The sequence below is a fragment of the Doryrhamphus excisus genome, chromosome 16 (assembly GCF_030265055.1).
Source record: "Doryrhamphus excisus isolate RoL2022-K1 chromosome 16, RoL_Dexc_1.0, whole genome shotgun sequence".
Classification (NCBI taxonomy): Eukaryota; Metazoa; Chordata; class Actinopteri; order Syngnathiformes; family Syngnathidae; genus Doryrhamphus; species Doryrhamphus excisus.
Window position 1 is genome coordinate 15,118,182 of NC_080481.1, and position 26,093 is coordinate 15,144,274.

Sequence of the window (26,093 nt, forward strand, 5' to 3'; positions counted from 1 at the left end):
TTCCAACATATAGATTTTTTAATCATATATGATAAATTTGTATGTACAATTAACTTTTCTTTTGTAAAGAAAGACAAGTTATGATTGCAAACAGTGTTTCAGACTTTAAGAAGAGGGACACAACTTGAAAAGTGCTTGTTGAACGTCTTAATTTGTCAGTGCTGCATTTGTCTGGTCTGAGGAGACAGCATCTACTGGACTTCAGGCAGCTTCAGGACAACAACACGGAGGGGAGCTTGGGTAAGAGTCACCCTAGTAAGGCTGTGTGATATGCGCTTTGGCTACATTTGGAACAGTTGGACTATAAAACCACCCAAGACCACAGATTCATGGATTGGGAGTGAAGCAAAAAAAAAATGACTTAAGTTAAATTTATTTCGATTTATGTTGGGTTTTTTTTTAATTTCAAAATGTAAATAGCCTCTCAAATGTGAATATTTCTTAATGTTCTTTGTCATTCATGAAAGCGGACCTATAAATATTCACACACATTAGCTTAGATCAGGGGTGGGCAAACTTTTTGACTCGCGAGCCGCATTGATATGACAAAATTTACGGGGGGGGGAGGGGGGCAGACTATATATTTTACACATAACAGTCCACCTGGTATTATTGTATCTGTAAAATTGTCATGCAATCTGCTATTATTATTTATTATTTTATATTTATATTTAAATATTTTAAAAATAATAAAATATTATAATAATTACAATAAAATTAAAATAATAATTATTATATTATTATGTAAAATATGCAAATATAACAATAATATTATATATAATTAATATAATAATTAGCATTAATATAATAATTATAATAATCATAATAGTTCTAATAATAATTATAATAATCTAATAATCTAATAATAATAATTATTATTATTATTATTATGTGCTTGTGTCCCTTTATTCAGAAGCACTTTGTAAACAACAGAAATTGATAAAACCATCAAAAGGTTGGCTCAGGCCATGATGCCAGCTTGTATGTTGAGTTTAAATTAAATACTTTGGAAAGATTGGGCGGGCCGTATTCAAACACTTGGCGGGCCGGATGTGGCCCCCGGGCCGTGGTTTGCCCACCCCTGGCTTAGATCAACATTTTGGACTTTTGTCATGATATTTTCAACTGTTGGGTTTGTATTGATTTGGGGCGCCAAGCAGAACGAATCCACGAGTCAAAGGTGGTTTTGAGCCAACAGTTCGGTCTACGCAATCGATTTTTAACGCCCGTTAAAACTTGAAGATAAGAAATATGGAAGGGATGTAATGGCCACGTTCTCCTGTATTCGACTACAATGGCAAGAAATTTATATTAAATTAAATTTATAACATCAATGATCAATGTCTTCCCATAGATGAATATCATTAATCATTAATAATAACACATAATTAAAGGTAATTGGCACGGTAATATCAGAAGTTTGTATCCCTTTGCATTCATCAGTGCTGAAGAAGTAGCTCTCAGTTTCAAAAAGGTCAGTGACCTCTGGCTCTAGGGTCGGGAACCTATCACTCGAAAGCTATATGCGGCTCTTTTGATGTCTGAGTCTGTTTTTTTTTTTTAACACTATGAGTTTTTTCATGCAGGCAAATTTGCCTTAAACATTCATGCTTGACGTGGCAAATGATTGGAACCATCATGACGGCAAGTCAATCAAAATCCAATCATATTAATTGGTTTATTGTTAGGCAACACACAGCTGCTCACATCACACAGCCTAAACCAAAGCAACCCTTCGTAGAGATGTCCACTGTTTGCAATCGGATTCAAACACCTTGAAAGTGAACCGACTCTCAAGTCATGACGATTACATTCGACAAAGCACAGCGACAACTGTGAAGACTGGCCACTGATTGACAGATGTCTTGATTGTCAGTCCAGCCATATGTGGATGACGTAGTATGGCGACCATCAATGCGACGCAATCACACGAATAACACAAACGTGGTTTCAGTGTAAAGACTTGTTCCTTTTGGCAAGAGGCAACCCCCGAATAAAGGTAATAATACTTGAAAGAAAATTAGTTTCAGTAAAACTTTCTTAAAGCAGTTGAAAGTCATGCATGATGCCGCCCCCCCCCACCACCGTTACGGAGATGAAGAAGATAGCTTCAAAACTCCCTGGTAATGCTACAGTCACAGGTTGGGGTTGACATGCAGTATTCCATCAACACGTCAATGGACTCCCAGAAGTACAAAAAACTAAAAAAAACAGTAAGTGCGACATGTCGGTGACGGTCTGGGGATTGAAGTCCAGGCCCAGCCAGCTTAAAGGTCTTGCGGGGGAGGGAGAAAATATCCAAGATGGAGTGAAAGCTCCGAGGGACACCACTTAACAAACTGTACACTGCAACATCCAAACTCTTGCTGCTGTAATCCTTTGGGATTCCGAGGAATACTGGAGCTGCTATATAGCCGATCCAGCCCGAAATGATGACGAGGGTGCAGGAGCTGTCGCGTTTTAATTTAAAGGCACTGTCCTGTCACATGATGTCAACAAAAAACTCACAGGGATTGCCCATGGCGTGCTGGAAGGACTGGCGGCTGCCAGTGAGCTCAGGCGGAACGGCGGCTAACTCCCTACCCGGAGGAGCTCCCGGCGGTGTACTGCTACTGGCCTTCGGGGCCAGACGGGCCAAACAATACGGTGGCGGTAAGCCCGGAGGGCCGTAGGAGGAGGCGTGGCTTTGCTCGCTGTGGCCGCATGAGCCCGGCCCCTGCTGGGAGAAAGGGGCGTGGCTGTAGGTGAAGGCGGAGTGGTGGTTCTTGTGTGAGTGGCTGTGACACAGGCTGGATCGGGAGCGGCTGTGATGGCTCGTTTGGCTGGCGCACCTGTCGCCTCGCTTCCCTCCACGGACACCTGGCTCTGAGTCTCCACAGGTTGACTTGTGGGCGTTCTCCTGCGGGGACGAGCGCCGGCCCTTGGTGGCACTGGGGTTGGATCCACTGCTACGGCTCCCTGTTCACAAGACACATTTGTCCTACGTCAGCACATCCGAGTCAGCACTTAAGTTTGGCTGGAACAGCTGGTGAAGTCACCCTTGATAACCCTCCACATAACAAGGAACCATATTTGGTTCCAGTGTTAACGCTACACTGTGAGGATTTTTTTTGTAATATTAAATATTAAATATTAAATATTAAATATTAAATATTAAATATTAAATATTAAATATTAAATATTTAATATTAAATATTAAATATTAAATATTAAATATTAAATATTAAATATTAAATATTAAATATTAAATATTAAATATTAAATATTAAATATTAAATATTAAATATTGTGTTGTATGTAATATGTAATATTAAATATGTAATATCAAATATGTAATATTAAATATGTAAGATTTAATAGTGAATATTAAATAGGTAATATCAAATATGTAATATTTAATAGTAAATATTTAGTATGAATTAATTAATATAAAAATTTGCTATTACTGTTATTATTAAATGTGACACATGTACTTGTTTGGCTAACGTGTTTGAATATTGATATATTGTTTAAATATTAAATATTAAATATCCAATATTAAATATTAAATATTATTATGAAATATTAAATATGTAACATTTAATATTTAATAGTAAATGTGTAATATTTAATAGTAATTATCTACTGTGAATTCATTAATATTAAAATTTGATATTACTGTTTGAATATTGATATGTTGTTTAAATATTTAATATTTAATATTTAATATTTAATATTTAATATTTAATATTTAATATTTAATATTTAATATTTAATATTTAATATTTAATATTTAATATTTAATATTTAATATTTAATATTTAATATTTAATATTTAATATTTAATATTTAATATGAATTAATTAATATTCAAATTTGCTATTACTGTTATTATTAAATGTGACACTATGTACTTGTTCGGCTAATGTGTTTGCCATTAATAAAAACTTGACAGCAGTTTCTACTGAAATCGTACACAACAAATTGAAAAAAACAGAATGAGGCATGCGCTATGGGAATTTAGCAAAAATGTATTACAGCATGATCGAGTAGCGGCTGATAGAACGTGATGGATTCACACTGCTAAAATATCACCTGAGTCATGGAACCTCAATACATGATGTTTCCATGACTCCCTGTACAGCCATGTTCAAGATGCATCAATGAAAAGTCAACAATACCACATGAGTCATGCAATTTCATCAGTAAATAAACATGATAGACCCGTATCAGAAAATTACACATCTAGTGCAGCCTAGATTAGAACATATCTTTATGCTTATCAATAATAGTCATTTTTCTGTATTTACTAATGCCGAGTACCACACATTTACACTGTTGTAGCATATAATTGCATCCTCCCTTAGACAGAGCCCACCAGTACTGGGTTACAATGGCGCATGATTGCCCCCTATCAGTGAGAAAAATAGCAACTAGCTGAAACTGGTTGTCCTGCACCACCATGCAAAGTACAAACACAAGCCCAAAAGATCAGAACAAAAGAATGGACTGTCACACCAACACACACAAGACAAAGGACAACACATGGCCGGGAACACGGAAAAGCTATCAGATATTGAGCGCAAGACAAAAAAAAAAAAAAAAAAAGCTGAAGAAAACAAAGATAAAGAATGAGGACCGGAATAGAGAAGAAGAAAAAGAACCAGCAGATGTGGAGATTGGAGTTGGAGTTGGTGTTGCAGGCTTACCGGTTCCCTCATTGTCCTGGGACTACCTCCTCCTTCAGTCTACCGTTGCCCAGCAGAAACAGAGGGAACAACACAATTACACACATCTTCCCCGCTAACTAAAGTACAACAAATGTACTGCAATACGCCCAGTACCCTTGTCCCAGGGATGGGGGTTCATCTCATTAAAATGAAATATCGGCGTATGGAAACAAGCTTTTTCAGAAATGCACATACATGCACCCCACAAAGCATGCAAAAAGATGGAGACTAAAGATGCTGGACACCCTGGACTGGTCACCAGCCAATCACAGGGCACATATAGACAAACAACCATTCACACTCACATTCATACCTATGGAGAACTTGGAGTCGCTAATTAACCTAGCATGTTTTTGGAACGTGGGAGGAAACCGGAGTACCCCCATGCACGGGGAGAACATGCAAACTCCACACAGAGATGGCCGAGGGTGGGATTAAACCCTGGTCTCCTACCTGTGAGGTCTGCACGCTAACCGCTCGACCGCCGTGCAGCCCACAAGGTAAACATGGTAATATTAATACTCAATCAATTTGGAGTCGCTAATTAACCTAGCATGTTTTTTTTTGGAATGTGGGAGGAAAAACCCACATGCATGGGGGAGAACATGCAAACAGAGCAGCTTCAAACCCAGGTCGAACCCTGACTGGGTGACCAACATGCTAACCAATCGGCCACCGTGCATAACCTTTACTTTACAATCCTACACATGCTAACTTCAAACTTTGCTACGACTTCTTCCTTGAAATCAAGCGTGTTTCTCACATTCTTTAATAAACTTTTTTTTTTGCATCTGCAAAAAAAGGCACCGATTCCTCCAACACTCAGAAATACGCGGTGCACTTGAATGCTCCACTGCACATGCACTCTACTTATTAAAAGGAAGTCGATACGGGTTACTCATCATTCTGTGTGCATTATATGAACAAACACACACACACACACATACACACATAATAAAAAAGATGAAAGGGCTGCCTGGATCTGTTTATAGTGTCCCAACTCTAAAAGAACCACTATCCACTATAGAAAGACACTGAGACCCCAGCTGCTTTGATTGGGCACTTCATTCCGTAGACTACTTTTGTTCGGCTGTACAATAACCAAGACAGTGTACTAAAACCGAGACCTATTTTTTTTCCTATGAAAACCAAGGTTCCACATAAAACATGTTGATTCAATATCAAAAGATAGAAAGATTCCAGTAATGATGGAGATTAGTGGGTTGATTTGCGATATCGTGTCTGATCAGGTCTGTGTGTGCACACCCAGTACTGCAGAGCCGCATGACTCAAGATGCTCGTGAATGCATTTATTGACTGAGGCCATGTCGTTCACATTCACATAAAGTTCTTGCTCTACGAAAAGAAAAAAAGATTTGATATAAACAATATTCTGGAACACGTATAAACTTATCTGACATTTGAACTTTTGAAGCTATTTTGTATACTGGATAATTGTAATCTCTGTAGAGTGTAGTACAGGGGTGGGCAAAGTTTTTGACTCGCGGGCCGCATTGATATGACAAACTTTAGGGGGGGGGGGTGCAGACTATATATTTTACACGTAACAGTCCACCTGGTATTATTGTATCTGTAAAATGGTCATGCAATCTGCTATTATTATTTATTATTTATATTTATTTTTTTTAAATAATAAAATATTATAATAATTACAATAATATTAAAATAATTATTATTATATTATTATTATGTAAAATATGCAAATATAGCAATAATATTATATATAATTAATATAATAATTAGCATTAATATAATAATTATAATAATCATAATAGTTCTAATAATTATTATAATAATCTAATAATGTAATAATAATAATAATAATAATAATAATAATAATTATTATTATTATTATTATTATTATGTGCTTGTGTCCCTTTTTTCAGGAGCACTTTGTAAACAACAGACCATGTCAAAAAACGAAATTGATAAAACCATCAAAAGGTTGGCTCAGGCCATGATGCCAGGTTGTATGTTGAGTTTAAATGAAATACTTTGGAAAGATTGGGCGGGCCGTATTCAAACACTTGGCGGGCCGGATGTGGCCCCCGGGCCCACCCCTGGTGTAGTACAATTCCTCAAATTTGGAAGTCTTCAATAAATGCATTCTGATACCAGCCAGAGAATCGACCAATCGGATTATGACGCATGCCTTTTCGATTCAGCATGATGTCATGTGGCATGTTGAGTCGAATGATCTCATGAATTCACGTTGAAAAGAATCATCTCTCATTTGTCATAGCTCACCCTCGCTGTGTTGGCTGCCTGCGCTCCCACTATGGAAACTGTGGCACGGGTCCGAGTATCCGGGCGGGAAGCTGGGGGGCGCAGAAGGAAAGGGAGGATATGGAAATGGCTGCCCACCCATTGGCCAGGGGTTGGTGGCGGGAGGAAGCGGTGCCAAAGCGTCCTGTTCAGAGCCGCCTCCACTGGATGCCTCATTTAAATTGAGTGACGCCATGTCTAATTGGACAAGAAGAGGGAAATACTTAGCAGAATACTTCTTAGTGACAAAATCGGGTATAAAACGTATACTGTACTTTGGCAGAGGTCCCCAAAGGTATAGTAGCATTGCTCAGAGAAGGTGATCTTGTTGACCGTGTGTCTCAGGTAGCCATGTTTCAGCAGACTGCTCGCATACTTCCTGGCGTCCCGTCGGTCCTTGAAGCCCTCGACTCGGGAGTAGAGCCAGTCCACCACGTCGGCGCCTGACACGGCAACCACAGTCACAGCCGCACTCGGTGAACTTCCATTTTGTGCAATGTTCTAAATACTAGGTTTTAGTTACAATGATACAGTCAACTATTTGATAGTACAATTTACTGCACAACTGTACTGTTATGCCGTATTTCTCATATTTACTGTACATACAATGGCAGAATGTATCACGTTTTGACCGTTTTCCAGAGAATAAGAATAATAATACAACTCTTCTTTTACTCATGGTCAATTACATTTAGTCTTAAAATCAATCAATCCATCCATCCATCTATCCATCCAGTATCTATCTATCTATCTATCTATCTATCTATCTATCTATCTATCTATCTATCTATCTATCTATCTATCTATCTATCTATCTATCTATCTATCTATCTATCTATCTATCTATCTATCTATCTATCTATCTATCTATCTATCTATCTATCTATCTATCTATCTATCTATCTATCTATCTATCTATCTATCTATCTATTTATCTATCTATCTAGTATATATCTATCTATCTAGTATCTAGTATCTATCTATCTAGTATCTAGTATCTATCTAGTATCTAGTATCTAGTATCTAGTATCTAGTATCTAGTATCTATCTAGTATCTAGTATCTAGTATCTAGTGTCTAGTGTCTAGTATCTAGTGTCTAGTATCTAGTATCTAGTATCTATCTAGTATCTAGTAACTAGTAACTAATATCTAGTATCTATCTAGTATGTAGTATGTAGTATGTAGTATGTAGTATGTAGTATGTAGTATGTAGTATGTAGTATGTAGTATCTAGTATGTAGTATGTAGTATCTAGTATCTATTATCTATCTAGTATCTAGTATCTAGTATCTATCTAGTATGTAGTATCTAGTATCTAGTATCTAGTATCTATTATCTATCTAATATCCAGTATCTAGTATCTAGTATCTAGTAACTAGTAACTAATATCTAGTATCTATCTAGTATGTAGTATGTAGTATGTAGTATGTAGTATGTAGTATGTAGTATGTAGTATGTAGTATCTAGTATGTAGTATGTAGTATCTAGTATGTAGTATCTAGTATCTAGTATTTAGTATCTAGTATCTATCTAGTATCTAGTATCTAGTATCTAGTATCTAGTATCTAGTATCTAGTATCTAGTATCTAGTATCTATCTAGTATCTAGTATCTATCTAGTATCTAGTATCTAGTATCTAGTGTCTAGTGTCTAGTATCTAGTGTCTAGTATCTAGTATCTAGTATCTATCTAGTATCTAGTAACTAGTAACTAATATCTAGTATCTATCTAGTATGTAGTATGTAGTATGTAGTATGTAGTATGTAGTATGTAGTATGTAGTATGTAGTATCTAGTATGTAGTATGTAGTATCTAGTATCTATTATCTATCTAGTATCTAGTATCTAGTATCTATCTAGTATGTAGTATCTAGTATCTAGTATCTAGTATCTATTATCTATCTAATATCCAGTATCTAGTATCTAGTATCTAGTAACTAGTAACTAATATCTAGTATCTATCTAGTATGTAGTATGTAGTATGTAGTATGTAGTATGTAGTATGTAGTATGTAGTATGTAGTATGTAGTATGTAGTATGTAGTATGTAGTATGTAGTATGTAGTATGTAGTATGTAGTATGTAGTATCTAGTATGTAGTATGTAGTATCTAGTATGTAGTATCTAGTATCTAGTATTTAGTATCTAGTATCTATCTAGTATCTAGTATCTAGTATCTAGTAACTAGTATCTAGTATCTAGTATCTAGTATCTAGTATCTAGTATCTAGTATCTAGTATCTAGTATCTAGTATCTAGTATCTAGTATCTAGTATCTAGTATCTGGTATCTATTATCTATCTAGTATGTATCTATCTATCTATCCATCCATCTATCCATCTATCTATCTATCTATCTAATGGAATCTATACTCATCCTTCCATTTTCTATGCCGCTTAACCTCATTAACCACGCATACATGGGGAAATCACGCAAACCCGTGTCCACCGTGTGTCCGCCGTGTGTCCTCCAACCAAACGTTTCTCACCAATGACGGCATTAGCAATGGTGATCTTCAACCACATCCGGTCACGAATCTCCAGGCCAGAGTCTGGCAACTGCATGATCTTGACAATGGTCGCCATGTCTGTTTTACTTGTTGATAGAGGCAAATCATCAAACTCTGCAAATAGCAGGAACAACAAAGAAATACATCAAAACTCATATCTACAGTTAAACATTGCTAGCTTATTGCTTGCTTTGCGTGATGACAATCGGTTGTTACCATAGTGAGGGTACGGTCCTGTTAGGGCAGTGGTGTGTGAAATCCAGGCGGCAGGGTCAATGGGTCTCACTGGCTCTGCTGCTCATAGTCACAAAAATACAAAATTTTTTTAGTGTTTATGAATATTCATATTCATCTTTACGAGTATTAAAATATTGAACGTACCACGAGGGATGGTGAAGTAACTTCTTGGAGAGGGGTCCCAACATTTGGCAACGGTGAGACTAATAGGACTAGAAAAGAAACATATATATATAATAATTTTGATGTAATTCTTTACAAAAACTTATGGTACGATATTTGATGCTCTTACCCAGTTTTGGAAACAATTTCTCTCAGGATTCTCACAGCATCATCATTGCTCATGTTTTCAAAGTTGACGTCGTTCACCTGCATGGCCAACATCGATATATATGGATATATGGATATATATATGGATATATATATATACAGGATATACTAGGATACACTTACCTGGAGGAGCATGTCTCCAGGCTCTATTCTTCCATCAGCAGCCACAGCTCCTCCCTTCATGATGGAGCCAATGTAGATGCCGCCATCACCGCGGTCGTTACTCTGACCGACAATACTGATGCCCAGAAAATTGTACTTCTCTGTCAGGGAGACACGGTGCAATGAGTTTGGTTTGGAATATTACTGCAATTGTAATATTGCAGTTTTTGAACAAAATATGCCCGAAGCCTGACATTATAAGTCACTGATTTGCATCCAATCATGGCTTTACTTCAGGGGGACCTATTATGCTCATTTTCGGCCTTTTGTATTGAGTTGTGAGTTGTTTCCTATAGAGCAGCTACACACAATAACCTACAAGGAAAGCTTTCTAGATACTCCAGAATCTGCACCTATTCCAGCTACAGTAAACCTCGGATATATCGGACTCGGATATATCGGGAATTCGCTCACAACGGACAGATAAAAAAGAACCGTTTTTCTGTAATGCATTTCCAATAAAAATTCATTGCATATATCGGATTTTTTATAACGGATTTCGCCTATTTCGGACAAAATCTCCAGTCCCGTTCCAATGCATTTCCATTAAATTTCCCTCGCATATATCAGATGGCCGCATCGTGGCGCTCCGATTCGCCGAATCGTGACAGGCCGCTATACGACGTCATTTGCAGCGTTTGCAGCGTTGCCTGCGCGTCCAGGTACATTGGAAACATAGTCAAGGAAGTGCCTTTTTATAACGGATAAAATCCGATTTACGCATATACCTGATATAAATCCGATATATGCGTAAAACGGACATTTTCCGGTATACGCTTTTAACAGTTTTCGCTTATATCGGACAAAACCAGTGGGAACAATTGAATCCGATATATCCAAGGTTTACTGTATATTTCCTTGGCTTTCCAAAATGGTCTGATTAAATTTATCAGACCCAGGACTGGACTTGTGGGTATAGCATTTCATGCTATGAAAGTTACAAAACCAAGATAGCAAAGACTTACCCATGTTTAGTGTAACAGTGATGATGTTGAGGCTCATTGTGGAGTCTGTGATGCTGCTGAAGGATGAAGACTACAAAAGGCAAATTGACAAAAACGTGACGCACACGGCAAACAATTAAATGCGGCATGCTGTCAGTATCGTGAAGTCTGCCCATTCGTCTCTCACACTCGGGCGTCAAACTCAATTTGAGTACTAATGTATCTTCAAGGTGCTCACCCGGTCTATTTTGGCCACTTTGTGCCTCCGCCGACGGAGCTTGTGCCTGCGCATCAGCTGCGACGAAGTACTGTGTTCCGTGGAGCTACTGAGCCTAAAAAGAAAACCAAATGGTTTCAATTGGCATACATGATGTCACCTGATGGTGGCGGATGGATGGAGACGTTTACAGTGGCCACTAGTCAGTAGTAGATGAAGTATCCTCATTACCTGCTTGCGTCTTCATCTTCCTCGCTGTCGACAAATGAGCTTGACTCCAGCTCACTGCTCATCACGGAGGTGCTGTCATAACCCATAGCCGAGTCCCTTGCAGTGCGCTCCGATTTAGAGTGACCATTGATGCGAGGGACTGAGGAGAGACAGCACAGAGCAGCCGAGAGTCAGATGTTGAGAGTCCAAGAAGAAGAGTACAGTAAGTGATATTGAGAATGAAGGAACTCACCAGCCATAACATTAGCCACATTAGCTACATCATGACATGATTTTCTAGTGGTTACAAGTAGAAGAGAGATGATAGCGTCATAAATTCACAACCAGCAATACATACACAGCCAGCGGTGACGTGGCGTCTCTGGGTAACAGCGCATTGGTTGGAAAGCTCTGGTAAGGCGAAGCGGTTGCGGCACAAAGCATATCTGCCAAGCTCCGGCAAAACATTCCAGCAATGTGGACGTTCCCATGGCTAACTCTGCCTTTCAAAAAAAAAACAAAGCGGCTGCGCAATTAACACTGAATGCGCATCCACCGCAAATCTGCCCCCTATACGCGGATGGCTGCCATTCTATACAGTTCAACAAGCCACAGGTCAGTTAAGTCCCGATGCAGCACACCACAAATGTATTAATTAGCTCACATTTTAACAGGCTGTAAATAATCATCAATATCTATCGTTTCTAATATTAGCTTTTGCATGAACCAACTTCAAATTGCATGATAAAAACGACACTCAAAAGAAGACAAATATATCTCACCACAGCCTTCATCCAATGCACTGAGAATCTGAGAGTCAGCCTGCTTGGTCTCTCTCATCGCATGCAACTATAGGATGACGGCTAATCTGCCTCTGACCAATCAGAGCACTCTAAGAGGTAAGGTTGGATTTCACATGAGGTGCTGTTCTCACTCATGCCTGCCTCAGGTAAAAACGGCATCCAGTAATTAGACACATGTGCGCTTCCGGCTGCGTTCAAGTGAAAAATTATTTTTGAGCTTTGTAATGAAGGGACGCTAACATGCTAATGCTTCAAATCACACAACCCCACAGGCAATGCCTATTAAATGTCAATACTTTATCATACTTAGCTATCACCAGTGCAGATCACCCGCCGGCCCTGGAAGAGATTAAATTCTTCCACTAAAATCTACTGACTTTCAGCCTTCCAAGAGTTCCAACTACATTAATAAGTACAATAATAAAATTAACAAGGGGTACATATCCAGAGCCAAACAGCAACTGACTCTTTGACAGAATCACTTGGAGCCAAAGTATAAGGTGACTGGGGAATTCCTGACGCTGGTGCTGCAGGCAGCAAGGCTTCCGAGTCCGTCTTTGTTATGTCTTAACATCCAGGCCGTGAGACTGTGGCTGCACCCAGCCAGAAAATAAAATGAATTAATTACATTGAGTACACTTGAGTTCTGAACTACACAACCATCTCACCAGCTTGTTAAATTCATTGGTGACCAGAAAAGCAGCCATGTTGGTGTGCATGTATTTTTTGTGTGTTAAACACAATGAAAAATAATTGCCCAGGACATAAACAACGAAATGTAAAGATGAACACACACACACACACATACACACACAGGTGATAGTTGTTTTGTAAGCAATGCTGCAAAGTGTGTAAATGGTCAGAAAACATTTTTCAAGGCATGTTTTTAGTGTAGTCTAAGAGCAAAATAAATGTATCTTTAAGGCAAACACACACATACACCCACACAGTAAAGCCTGTTTTATGCTTTGCGGGTCCGTGAGGTCGAACCCACGACCCCCTCGAGCAGACCTCAGCGCACCTACACGTTTTTCTAACTACAAGTCTGGAGACAAAAATGGCAGACGAGCAGGAGATCCTCACAGTTTATTCATTCATTGATTAATTTTCTACCGCTTATCCTTATGAGGGTCGCATATAGTCAAACAACCATTCACACTCACATTCATACCTATGGACAATTTGGAGTCGTCAATTAACCTAGCATGTTTTTGGAATGGTTTTCTCCAGATGTACGCATGTACGGGGGGAGAACATGCAAACTCCACACAGAGATGGCCGAGGGTGGAATTGAACTCAGGTCTCCTGGCTGTGAGGCCTGCGTGTTAACCACTCATCCACCATGCAGGCCTTCACAGTTTAAGTACAGAAATATCGACATTTATATGAGGCTACGGTGACACATAGTAGTTTAAGTGTAAAGAAACACTGAAGTTGTGTTTTAAGTTGTTTTAAGTCAGGTTGTTTGACTTAAAACAGTACCTTTTAATTGCAGATTTGTCTTAAACTGTTATTTACAGTATATATATTTACAGTATATATTATATTATACGTATTTGGTATGCATTAGAAAGAGCGTGTTTTATTTCCAAGTGAAAGCAGTCCTGTGTTGTCTCATGCCTTTTCTAAGCACAAAACACATCACGAGTGATAGTGTCATTTGTTGAGTTACACTGCTTGTTCCTGCCTTGCTACACAGCAGCACATTACCCTACACTGACCCAAATATACAGTGGGAATCACAATGTTGATTGAAAGGAAGTGAAAACGTCAAATAACTGAACTTTCCTCAACAGTCATACTTACATTCAGTTTCTCGAGCTCTCCTCCGCGCTCGCTCTCTTTCACGTTCTCGGCGGTGGCTGAACAGGGACTCCGTGCCTGTCTCAGTGTCGAGGCCATCACGACTGCTCACCGCGTTGGCACTAAAATCAGGAAATATTTTAGTCAGATATAAAGTAAAAGGGAGGGAAAAAAGAGCTCTGACACTTCACAACCTTAACATCTGCTGCAGTTGGGGTATATTATCTGCAACTCATATTCAGACAAATTCAATACCTCCGGCCATTGTTTTATGATATGTGATGTGTTTTCCACCGTCGTTGACCAGATAGCAACAATGTTACCCTGGACAATGCTGGTATTAATGAGCTCTATTGAAAGCCCAGATGTTGTTTACAGCATGATTTCAAACCCAACACGGAGGACAGAATGATGACGGCGGTGTGCAGTGGCGGATCAGGTGTGTGCAGACCAATAAGCAGGCTAGTGTACTTGGTGTGTGGGAGGGGTCTGAGAAGGACTGGAGGGCAGATTGTTATTCTGTCAGAGGGCTGGAGACACAATGGCCGCAGGCGCTGATGGGTCAAGAGACTTCACGAAACCAGAAGCTGGTGAGAACTATGCGCAACAATGTCAGTTTAGTGTCAGTCGCACACACTTTGGTAAACATGTTTCTTCTAGAACGGGGTTGGGAACCCCCTGTTCTACCCCTGGCTCGCAAACGTTTCTTAAGTAGGGCTGCAGCTTTCCAATATTTTAATAAAAGAAAAAAAATAGGCCTGTCAATCGATTAAAATATTTGATTGTGATTAATCACATTTTTTGTCCATAGTTAACTTGTAATTAATTGCATTTAATCGCAGATACAAATAAGTTTACAACTACAATGATAATTACATCATGTGAAAAAACATTATGTAAAAGGATATCAATTTCAGAACTATGGGCCATTATTTAAAACAATACAGTCAGCAAGCATATTTTTATATGACTATTTTTCTTTATTTTTAGCATATTAGCTCTTAAACTCGCCTACAAACATTCAGCAAATACAAAATGTGAGCGAGTGAGGCCTCTCACACTGACACAGTGTTTTTGATTACAGTGTCAGCTCATAATAAGATTCATATTTCTTTTCATTGTTTACATAGCTTCCATTATACACAGTGCATGTTCTGCTACAAAGAAATAATAGCCAAAGTCAAGGTAATACAATAACAACTTAAGCCAATGACATCACTGGTCATTTAGTCACGCAATAATAAATTAACAAACAGGTAAATGAGAAAACATACATTTCTGCAATGGAATTCATGGCGTGATTGGCGCAATCAAACAAGTAACTTGTCCACACATCATAGCGGCTTAAAATACGATAGGTGGCAATTAATAATAATAATACATTTTATTTGTATAGTGCTTTTCAAAATACTCAAAGACACTTTACAGAAGAATGAAGTTGAATAAAGCAAGTAAACAGAATTGTGAAAGGTGTGTGCATCTTACCGCATTGATGGCGTAAGTGAAATATTTTTTGTAATCCAGGTACTCAAATTATTCCAATAATCGTTGCAGCCCTATTCTTAAGACTTTTTTTTTTTGACATTTTTAAGTAGAACGTTACAGAAATCACCCTGTTAAAACCGTTCAAAATATAAAACATGTATTTTAATCCCTCTTCTATCCATTTTCTATTGGCAATGGATGTCAGAGAGTCAGACGAAAATGCATGCTTTGTTTCTAATATGCAGCAATAAAATTTCATGAATGTATATGGAAATACTTTGACACACACCATGCTACCTTTACATGTAAATATCCAGTGGGAATTCTAGAAATAGTGAGTGACAGAAAGCTAAATCAAACGAACAAAAGACATGCTTCTGTCAGCAGGAACGATCGTACCATCATGATGTCAATTAAGCATCAAGCTTACCTTGGTCACAAAACCAATATCACAATATGTGCATGTATATCTACTCACAACAATTATGAATGGGGGTTATGACCGGTGGTGTCTGCCTGGCCAAGAGGCTGTCACTGGTTCTTGATTCACGGGTAGATTATTCAAGGCTAAGCTGCAGCTGTGAACAAATGCCCACCCCCCTTTTTTAAATCCACCAGCCCCTTTGCTGCCAATGTCCGCCCCCCTCCCTCTTGGGAAATGGAGATGGGTGCTTTTAATGTCTGTTAATCCGGATTACCGGGCTGAGACACATCAGTTGTGTCCATTCTCAAACCCAAACATCTACTCTGCAAGCTCATCAAATAGAGCCATTCACACTGAAAAACACATGAACTGCATGAATAAAGCACAAAAGGAAAATGAAGTGGTAATAATATTCCAGCTATTTAAGGGAGAGCGGTAAAGCCTGGAAGAGTGGCTTCATCTCGGAGCGCTCGGAGGTTCACTGTGGGGAATTCACCACGCGGCGTCTCTGAGAGAAAGGCTTGCCTGTCTGACTCAAAGAGGGAAAGAGAAAGAATGAGCTAGGGAGAAAAAGAAGGGTGTTGGGGGTGGGGGGATAATGTTATGAAGGTCGGCGCACTGTCAATTTGCACCACAAGGTGGCAGAAGACCTGGCTAGAGCTGGGCGGAAACAATAAAACCATCAGGGCAGCTGTCAGACCAGCAGCAGGGAACTGCCCGTAGAGGGCAAACGAGAGCTGAGATGTCAAATGTTGGATAAAGAGATACACTGAAACATGACAGATTGCTTGTTCTCAATATAGAGCCTTGGCCATATTGCTTTGGCCCTGCAATGACAGCAACCCTCATCCCCGATACCCACAGCCCTTCAAGCTATATTAAGCTTGAACCTTCTCCATTAGCCACATGCATGATATTCTCCAGGTACTTGCCGTTATGCTAAGTAATATTCCTGCATGAATGCCAATTTATTACATATGAGCTGGGTACGCTCATATGTGGTGCACAATTCTGATTTTATTTGTTTAAATCCAATTTTTTATGAGGTCATTGACATTACCATGAACACAAGGAGTCATGCATGCACAAAAGCGCAACATCACTCACATTTCCATGTGTTTACACAAGTAGTATTACTATGTGTCTGGTAAATTTAAACAAGTGTACAGTATTTTAAATCATAGCATATAGAATACGAGAAATTATAGTAATAGTAGTAGCAGTAATACTGACGTATTTTAAACCGGTAAGCACAGTAATTCATGCCTCTTGATGAACGTACATGTGAACAGACCGGTCATATTGCAGTCGCATTGTGTACATTCATTCATTCATTTTCAACCGCTTATCCTCACAAGGGGTGCTGGAGTCTATCCCAGTTGTCTTCCCAGCTGGACTGGTCGCCAGCCAATCACAGGGCACATATAGACAAACAACCATTCACACTCACATTCATTCATTTTCTATCGCTTTTTCCTCACGAGGGTCGCGGGGGTGCTGGAGCCTATCCCAGCTGTCTTCCCAGCTGGACTCGTCGGCAGCCAATCACAGGGCACATATAGACAAACAGCCATTCACACTCACATTCATACCTATGGACAATTAACCTAGCTCCACCATCGGCCATCTGGGATAGGCTCCAGCACCCCCGCGACCCTCGTGAGGAAAAGCGGTAGAAAATGAATGAATAACTAACCTAGCATGTTTGTGGAAAACCCACGCATTGAGATGGCCGAGGGTGGAATTGAACTCAGGTCTCCTAGCTGTGAGGCCTGCGCACTAACCACTCCTCCACCGTGCAGCCGCATAGTATATCAGATTTATATCTACACACAAATGAGACCTGAGTTGCATTTGAAAAAATTGGAATTGTGCTGTTCACATTGACGTGAAAAAAATCATATCCAGGTCACATATGAGCATAAAAAATCAGAATTGACCTGCAGTGTGAACATACCCACTGGTGACTATTCTGAGTGGCTACTGCTTCTCAATAGGGGTTAGTCGTTGGAAAGGCTATTTCAAGGCAGCGCTGGCGGCATTCAAATCATTTTTACATGAGCGGACTAGCACCTTAGTTACTCTGGAGAGTATTTCTATACTTTAGCTTTCACGCATACGTGACATATTCACACACAGGCGCACACCAAGTTCACAGCCAACGAAGCCTATGAAGAATCTCTGCGCCGAGCTCAAATGGGCAGACTCCACGGTAAAAAGGTCACCCAGGATTGTGAGCTTGAATTCATCCGCCAATGTGTGTGGGTGTGGGTGTGTTTAATCGTGCATACATGACAAGCAGTGATTGGCCTACTCACTGGAAGGAAGGGGGCCGGGAGTCACCGATCCCGCCTGTTCTCTCAAGAGGAGGTGGAAGCTCCGGATGGCTCTCTGTGCACTGAGATCCTCCATCAGAATGAGCACTCTCTGCTAGTACCAACTATAAGAGGGAGAAAAATATGGATTTAGAAAAAATGAAGGATTCAGATGCATAATCATGAGTGAATGTTAGCCAGCAATTTAAAGCACAAGCATCAATTTAAGTGGATGCTCTAAAACAGTAGTCCCCAACCTTTCTGAGCCCACAGACATAATCTAATGCAGTGGAACCTCAGTTAGCATATGCCCCGGTTAGCGTCTTTTTTGGTTAACAAAGAAAATTATTTTTTTTGTTGTGTTATGAACGTAGTTTTTCACAAAATGCCCTTTTTAGAAGATTGTTAACACATGGAATGATAATGTAATCTGCAGTTGACTTTGTAGTTCTTTGCTAACTAACACAGTTATGCCACAGGTCTCAAAAATGTTAACATAAAGTTAGTTGCATAAAATAATTATGAATGCAAATAAATCATGAATTAAAAAGATTTAACATTTTAGGTTACTTTCACTGAACACGTAATTGTTCTCATCTGTTGATGCAGTGCAAGGTGGCGCAGCCAATGCAGTGGGGATGTGGTCCAGCGCACCACTGTGCGCAGCTAATTTGGTAATTCATTAGACTGGACTGCGCCGAGTTGGCCGTGGCGGCGCACAAGGGGAGGTGTCCATGTGGTGTCCATTTCCGTGACAAAACAGCACGCCAAAGCCAAAATGCGCTCCGACCTGGTCTATCTTTGGCGCAGGTGAAGCGCACCCTGCGCAATGGTAAATTGTCTGACAGGAATGCAACCAGCAACCACTATTTAATGTAACCGTCTGAACCAGCATGTAGATTTTTGTATGAATTGTCTCATCACGTCGGCGTCAGATCAAAGACGTCACGTATAATAGAACTCAACCTGAGGGCAGCTGAAAGTATGATGGGGCCGGGGGCCGGCGCTACACTGGAGCGAGGGCTTTCTCATCAATATTTCAGGCCGCAGCTTTAACCCCTGTCTTCAGTCCTGATTGAGAGCGTATCAGTTAAAACGTAAATCCTCTGCTAACATGACAGCTTGATTTAATTTGACATCCTTTATTGTCCCCTGGGGACACTCTGGTAATTACAGAACACTATAAAGCTACTGAAGTCAACAGAGTGACAAATAGGTTGCACCGGAGGTAAGGGGTCTCGATTTAGTGGTCAAATTGATCAAGTATTGAATGTAGTGTTTGCTAGTTGTTTAACATCTAACAGTAGAAATACAGACCTATATAGTAGTATATAGCTCAGAACATGAGCTCAAGCGAAAGAATGTTTAAAAAAAGCTCTGTGGAGGCGGTCACATTTGCATGATCCACAAGTGCACACAAGCATCATCAACTCACTTACCCAGGACACCACTCTGCCATTAAAGCAAGGAAGCTTAGCGTTGTCATCGGAAATCTCTTCTTTGACAACCCTGCGGAATAAGCGCAAACACACAGTCACTGATGATATTATCACGGCGTATCCCAGTATTGGGTCTGATGTTGGATAAGTACCCAAACATTCAACATTGGGGTGTATTTTGCCATTTTAACGTTTTACCCCCATTTTCCCTAAAATACACATTGAGGCTATAAAGCAGTGGTCCGTGAGCCAAATCCGGCCTGTCACAGCTTTTCATTTGGCTTACCAAACATCCCCAAATATTGTAACCCATTTAGTCTAACCAGGAAAGTGCTCATTCTTGCAGTACTTCCTCTGCTCTGCAGGGGGCAACAACAAGACACACCCAGCAGTTGTAAACGCTTTGCAACACTAACAAAGGCTAAAAATTCATTCATTCATTTTCTACCGCTTTTCCTCACGAGGGTCGCGGGGGTGCTGGAGCCTATCCCAGCTGTCTTCAGGCGAGAGGCAGGGTACACCCTGGACTGGTCGCCAGCCAATCACAGGGCACATATAGACAAACAACCATTCACACTCACAATAATAACTATGGACAATTTGGAGTCGCTAATTAACCTAGCATGTTTTTGGAATGTGGGAGGAAACCGGAGTACCCGGAGAAAACCCACGCATGCACGGGGAGAACATGCAAACTCCACACAGAGATGGCCGAGGGTGGAATTGAACCCTGGTCTCCTAGCTGTGAGGTCTGCGTGCTAACCACTCGCTCACCGTGCAGCCCGCTAAAACAAACAATATATATTAAATGTGTCAGAAGACACTCACGTCACAAAAGGAGACAATACACAAGGTGTAATGTAATGAAAAAGTATGACATATTTTGCAATCTGTTAATTTGATTTCTACTACGTTACACTTTTCTGCAGGAACAAACGCGCTAAGGTGCTGAAACTAATACACAGAATCTTCCTGCCTGTTTGGAGGCGAGGGACAAGGAAAACAGACACACATGCATGTGGCAATATATTAAGCCCGGCAAAATGACAAAGTTAATTTTCATTTATTGTGTAATTAATTAATAAATCATTGTCAATCATGATTAATCATCATTAATCATCAGTCACAAATGATACTTTCACATCACAAGTTTCAAGTTGTAACGATGGCATTATTGGACCAAAGGTGATATAAGTGACCTTCTTTTGCATTGGAGTTTTTTTTTATTCACAGGCCCCAACTTCATTTGAGAATGGCTGAATCAAAAGCACATGGCACCTTCTGTGTCTTCATCACAGCCTGTAAATTCCCCACCAAAATACTTTGTAGTTAACCTTTGACCTGCTGGGGCAAAGTTTAGCGGCTGCCAGCGACACACCTGCCAGGCTCGTGGCAAGAAGATCAAACTTGGTAGATAAGCACGGCAACACGCTCACAACCCATCTCCCTGAGACTCACTACGTCACACGCTCAGGTGATTTTAGCCTCAACTTTTCCGGAGCCCCACAATGAAAACGTAGCGAGAAGCAGCCAGTCTGTGGCAATGACTTAACAGACTTAACGGTTTCCGCTGAAATGTACACAATTTGCTAGTCGACTTCCATGTTGTCCTGCTGCAGGAGCCGGATTGCAGTAGAGGTTGAACGAACACACCATACCGTTTCCTGCGTATGGTTGTGGCTTCTACTGAATGCGCTTCTGTGACCTCTTCCTCCTTGGGGAGAGGAAAAGGGAAGGAGGTGAAGGCGGCCGTCTGCTGGTGAGATAGGAAGTGTCTGCATCCTATCTGCCAGTTCGTATGACCAGATGCAAGATGACTTGTGAGGATGTTGGTGTGGCCGCACAAAGAAGATATGAGCTACGCCTCTTCTTCTTAGATGGATACGATGGACGGATGGGTGGATGGATGCACTGTAGCACATAGTATAGTAGTATATATATGGTATAGTAGTATATGGATTGAGTAAGGACCTCAAACAATGCACAACAATGAGCCAATTCAAGAAACAATACAAGCAGTTGATGTTTGCTAAATACAAGGATGAAGAGTCTTGAACCAGTCATGATGTGCTATATATATCACAATATTGACACTTACTATGGTACACATTATGTCATTGGATGGTCATATCATAAGTCCAATATCATACTATTGTATGGTACATTATTAAAAATAAAAAAAACCTTAAACTGTATTATGGAAAGCAGGAAGTGAACAAATGTAACAGTTACTGATTGTAAAAGTACCAGATGGAGGGGTAGGATTTAATAAGCTTTGCTTCTTCCTACTCCTTTTGGACATGTGGAACTGGGAACTGATTATGTGATGCATTCAATTGCAATCTGATGCATGTTCAAATGAAATAAAACCATTACCATTACCATTATAGTACATGATTTGACCTTTGACCTCAACTACCTCAGCCATCGTCTTTTAGTCTGTAAAATGACATGGATATTATGTGTCACATTTCCCTAATTATTCAGTAAAATTGTAACAAACAACAACTTTGCTTTGAGTCATAGGAAATATTAAGTCCCTGACTTTAACTATGCTTTAGACAATGTTGTTTTAATGATAAAAGATTTTATAAGTAAGAATTACAGCAGAAGCATTTTCGGGTGTGTTATCAAAGCAGAATAGGATAGGGTGCATTCATGCAGAAAAACAACAAACTGCAGGGACCTGGCATCGTGTAGCTCAATTATTGTCTGATGCCTCCATGCAGACACCGAGCTTGGCTGCTTGCTCCACATTGCCTCTGTTGTCTAGCATCACAGTAAAATCTCAAGCCCACTCGAGCCAAGCAGTGGCGATGACACCACACCACACCGTCACCTTCAAGTCTCTGAATAGGCTCAATTAGTTCTTTGCCTTATGAATATTGATGTTGTCATGAAAACAAAAACAAGTGAAGTATGAATTGTGCACAAATAATGCATGTTCATGCAAATGTGCAGTTAGGACTCCAATGGGAACAGGAAGGACACGTCGGGCTGTTCATCAGGCGAACCGTTTATCACATTTTGCGTGACCGTTACTCAAAGAGCTGATAAAAAAAAATGGCGCAAATGTAGTTCAGCAATCCTGTAAAAAAAAAAAATGGCTGGGTTTTTTTTTTTCCCAGCACAGCAGGGGGTCTACTACAGAGGACCTTGCACTGGCTGCTCATTTACATTTCAAACACAGTCTATATCTGCAAGGGATTTGATGTTTTCCTCCTCTGCTCAGCAGTCTTGCTGCTCGCTCCTTTGCTTCTTCTTCTGACGACACGGTGCAGCCAGCATGACGGCCACAAAGCGCCACCATATCCTCTGTGCCTTTGACTGGTTTTACTTCCATATTGTGCCAGTGCCATACGGTGCTCATACCCTGGAGATTCCACCCCCAAAAGGTCTCAAAGGTTGGAATTCTTATGGAGACACCTTTCTACTCCAAAACACTCTGAGGCCCACATTTTGTTGATACACAATGCAGGGTTCCACAACATGGAACTACCTTGCCGTATGGAGAGAGCAAACACGCTTTGTTTGTTTCCATAATCTGCTTGTGGATCACCTGAGGCCTAGTGAGCAGCCGCCTTGCACTGCAAGAGAGGCAGGAAGCCAAAGATAAAGAGACACACCAAGCCCAGCCTGCCACCAGGAAGAGCCGGTTTCCCTCCCAAGGTCAGGCTACAGTGAAAATGTACGCCTGGGTGTGTAGATGCCGCCTGCCTTCCTACTTCCTCTAGTCGTTTTTGCATTTACAATGCGTGCTACAGAGTGACAAATCATAATGGAATTAGAAGCAGCCACTAACACAAATATGTCATCCTCAGCAGAGACCTGACAGATTTCTTGACCGGGACAAAGATGCCACACAAGGGAGGGGGGATTTTAATCCTGGAATTGTCAGCAAATCCCCCCCCCACAAGAGAGAGTAGCACCCACTTCACACATGTAGCATTGATGAAAGTGCTTCACCAAAAGACGCAGCCTGCAAGACTTCCTCTGACAGCACAAGCTGACAAAGCTGAATACCACCTGCCTGAAAAGGAGTCACCACACTGCCACACGGTAAAGTGGGAGCACATCTCCACAATGTGACCTGCATGTATCTTTGCAGTGCTGAATCTGATGAAAACAACACAATAATACAATCAGAGTAAAGGATTTTTATCAATACCCATAATAATCTTTACTGCACATTTACATTTTTATATATTGTGTGTCTTGTTAGCATTTTAAATAGCATACATAAATAACACACTACACATTCCTGGGCTATGCCTGCACAATATATAAGAGATTAAATACAAAAGCTAAAAAAATTCAGGTTTTACATCAATAATTGGCAGCTGTGATTGACACGGTCAGAGATGTATTTATTATCAGTATATTTACTGTGTAGACTTACCACACTAGGGCACTGTGAGTTTTATTATGCTAGCTGCATGTAGGTAGGTACTCAAATAACAAACAAAATCTTTTTTTTTTATGAGAACATTATGCAAGAGAGCAAAAGAGCAACCTCAGTGCTACAGTGGGAAATTTAAACAATGTCAGCTGCAGAGTATTATAGTATTTTGATTTTTTTTTAATTCAAATATTACCTTGGATCCTATTAGATTAGCAATGATCGTGAATAAAAATTAATATTTTGGTTAAGCTGCCAGATAAAATGTTATATATCAGTTACAGGCGCCTGAATATAATATAAATTAAACCATGGTAATTATTGCCATGTTGCTAATTTTATATATATATATTTACAAATAAAATTATATTTGCAATACGTTATGTAATTACACAGTATTTGTATGAATTTGACATGCAAATAGTACAAACAGTACTGTATTTGTACTGTATTTGACACTGTTTTTCTCCCGGGATTGACCTGCAGACTACAGGGAATGTGTGCTCATTAAAACAAACAGGGCACCTTTCACCTGACACATCAGGTAGAACGGGTACATGCATGTGTGCGTCATGATGACCACACCGGACGGATCTGGTCTGAGCCCGAACAGTGCGCACTGGACCGCCTGCAATAATGAGCAGGTGCCAGGAAGCGTGGAAACACGCACAGCCCCACGTCCAAGCCCAGCGGATAGCCAACACGCACAGGCTAATGATAATAACACAATAACCACAACAGCGGGTGAAAACAGGCTTGAGCACACTCACCCAAAATCCTGGTCCATCGATTTGAAGAAGAATTTGTAGCTGTGGACGGGTCGATTGTTGAGAACATTTTTGAAATCGGCTAAGGTGACTTTGTCTGGAGAAACGGACAGTTTAACCAGATAGGGAGTCTCCTCCTCGTCTATGTGATAAATGATTTTGGTCTCCGCCATGAGACTAAGAGGACAAGCATTGACAGATTGGAAGGGATTGGCAATAAACAGGCCTGCTTGGTTAGCAGTGAGCACTACACGCTAATAAAGCACCCGGCTCGGAAAACACCATTCCGCTTGGGGGTCCAACCCAGCGTGGATCCGGACATGTTCGCCTTTGGACTGGCTGTCTTTCTGCTCAACCGAGCTACGGTGGCTCTAAAACAGGAAGGGACAGTCCACATCCTTGCAATATGCTGTTGGGAATATTTGCTAGGTCTTTGACAAGCTAATTGGCGAGACGGTGCTGCCATCTAGCGGCCATCTGTGAGTGTGCGCTTGTACGACAAGCCACGACTTGATAATATCATTCCGCCTACGTGGATTCATGCAGCTCATTCAGGTTCTCTCTTGCAGACCGGAACGTGAAGCTACCTGACAAATATTATTTAAAAAATGCATCATGAAGTCTCTGGCTTATAGAATTAAATAATAATAATAATACCAGTAATAGTAATCGTAATAAAAATAATAATAATAATAATAATAATAATTCATTTTCCGCTTTTCCTCGCTGGGGGTGCTGGAGCCTATCCCAGCTGTCTTCGGGCGAGAGGCGGGGTACACCCTGGACTGGTGGCCAGCCAATCACAGGGCACATATAGACAAACAACCATTCACACTCACATTCATACCTATGGACAATTTGGAGTCGCCAATTAACCTAGCATGTTTTTGGAATGTGGGAGGAAACCGGAGTACCCGGAGAAAACCCACGCATGCACGGGGAGAACATGGGGAGCAAATTCCACACAGAGATGGCCGAGGGTGGGATTGAACCCTGGTCTCCTAGCTGTGAGGTCTGCGCGCTAACCACTCGATCGCCGTGCAGCCTAATAATAAT

The 26,093-nt window shown here is 40.3% G+C and overlaps 1 protein-coding gene across 1 annotated transcript; it reads right to left on the reverse strand.

Annotated features, from left to right (window-relative positions):
* Positions 1 to 25,462, reverse strand: dvl1a (dishevelled segment polarity protein 1a). Its single transcript, XM_058051588.1, has 15 exons — positions 25,041 to 25,462; positions 19,872 to 19,941; positions 18,436 to 18,557; positions 14,212 to 14,330; positions 11,624 to 11,762; positions 11,414 to 11,507; positions 11,197 to 11,266; positions 10,193 to 10,332; positions 10,032 to 10,108; positions 9,884 to 9,951; positions 9,719 to 9,796; positions 9,482 to 9,616; positions 7,271 to 7,438; positions 6,978 to 7,193; positions 1 to 2,958 (listed from the first exon to the last, which is right to left on the reverse strand). Exons 1-15 carry the CDS (start codon positions 25,208 to 25,210, stop codon positions 2,483 to 2,485), a joined length of 2,142 nt encoding a protein of 713 aa, XP_057907571.1. The 5' UTR covers positions 25,211 to 25,462; the 3' UTR covers positions 1 to 2,482.
* Positions 25,463 to 26,093: the final 631 nt, after the last annotated feature.

Coding starts and splice junctions, on each gene's coding strand:
- dvl1a (XM_058051588.1), bottom strand. CDS start 25,210: ATGGCGGAGACCAAAATCATTTATCACATAGACGAGGAGGAGACTCCC. Junction 19,942..25,040: donor TCGATGGACCAGGATTTTGG/GTGAGTGTGCTC, acceptor CTTATTCCGCAG/GGTTGTCAAAGAAGAGATTT. Junction 7,194..7,270: donor CTTTGGGGACCTCTGCCAAA/GTACAGTATACG, acceptor TTGTCCAATTAG/ACATGGCGTCACTCAATTTA.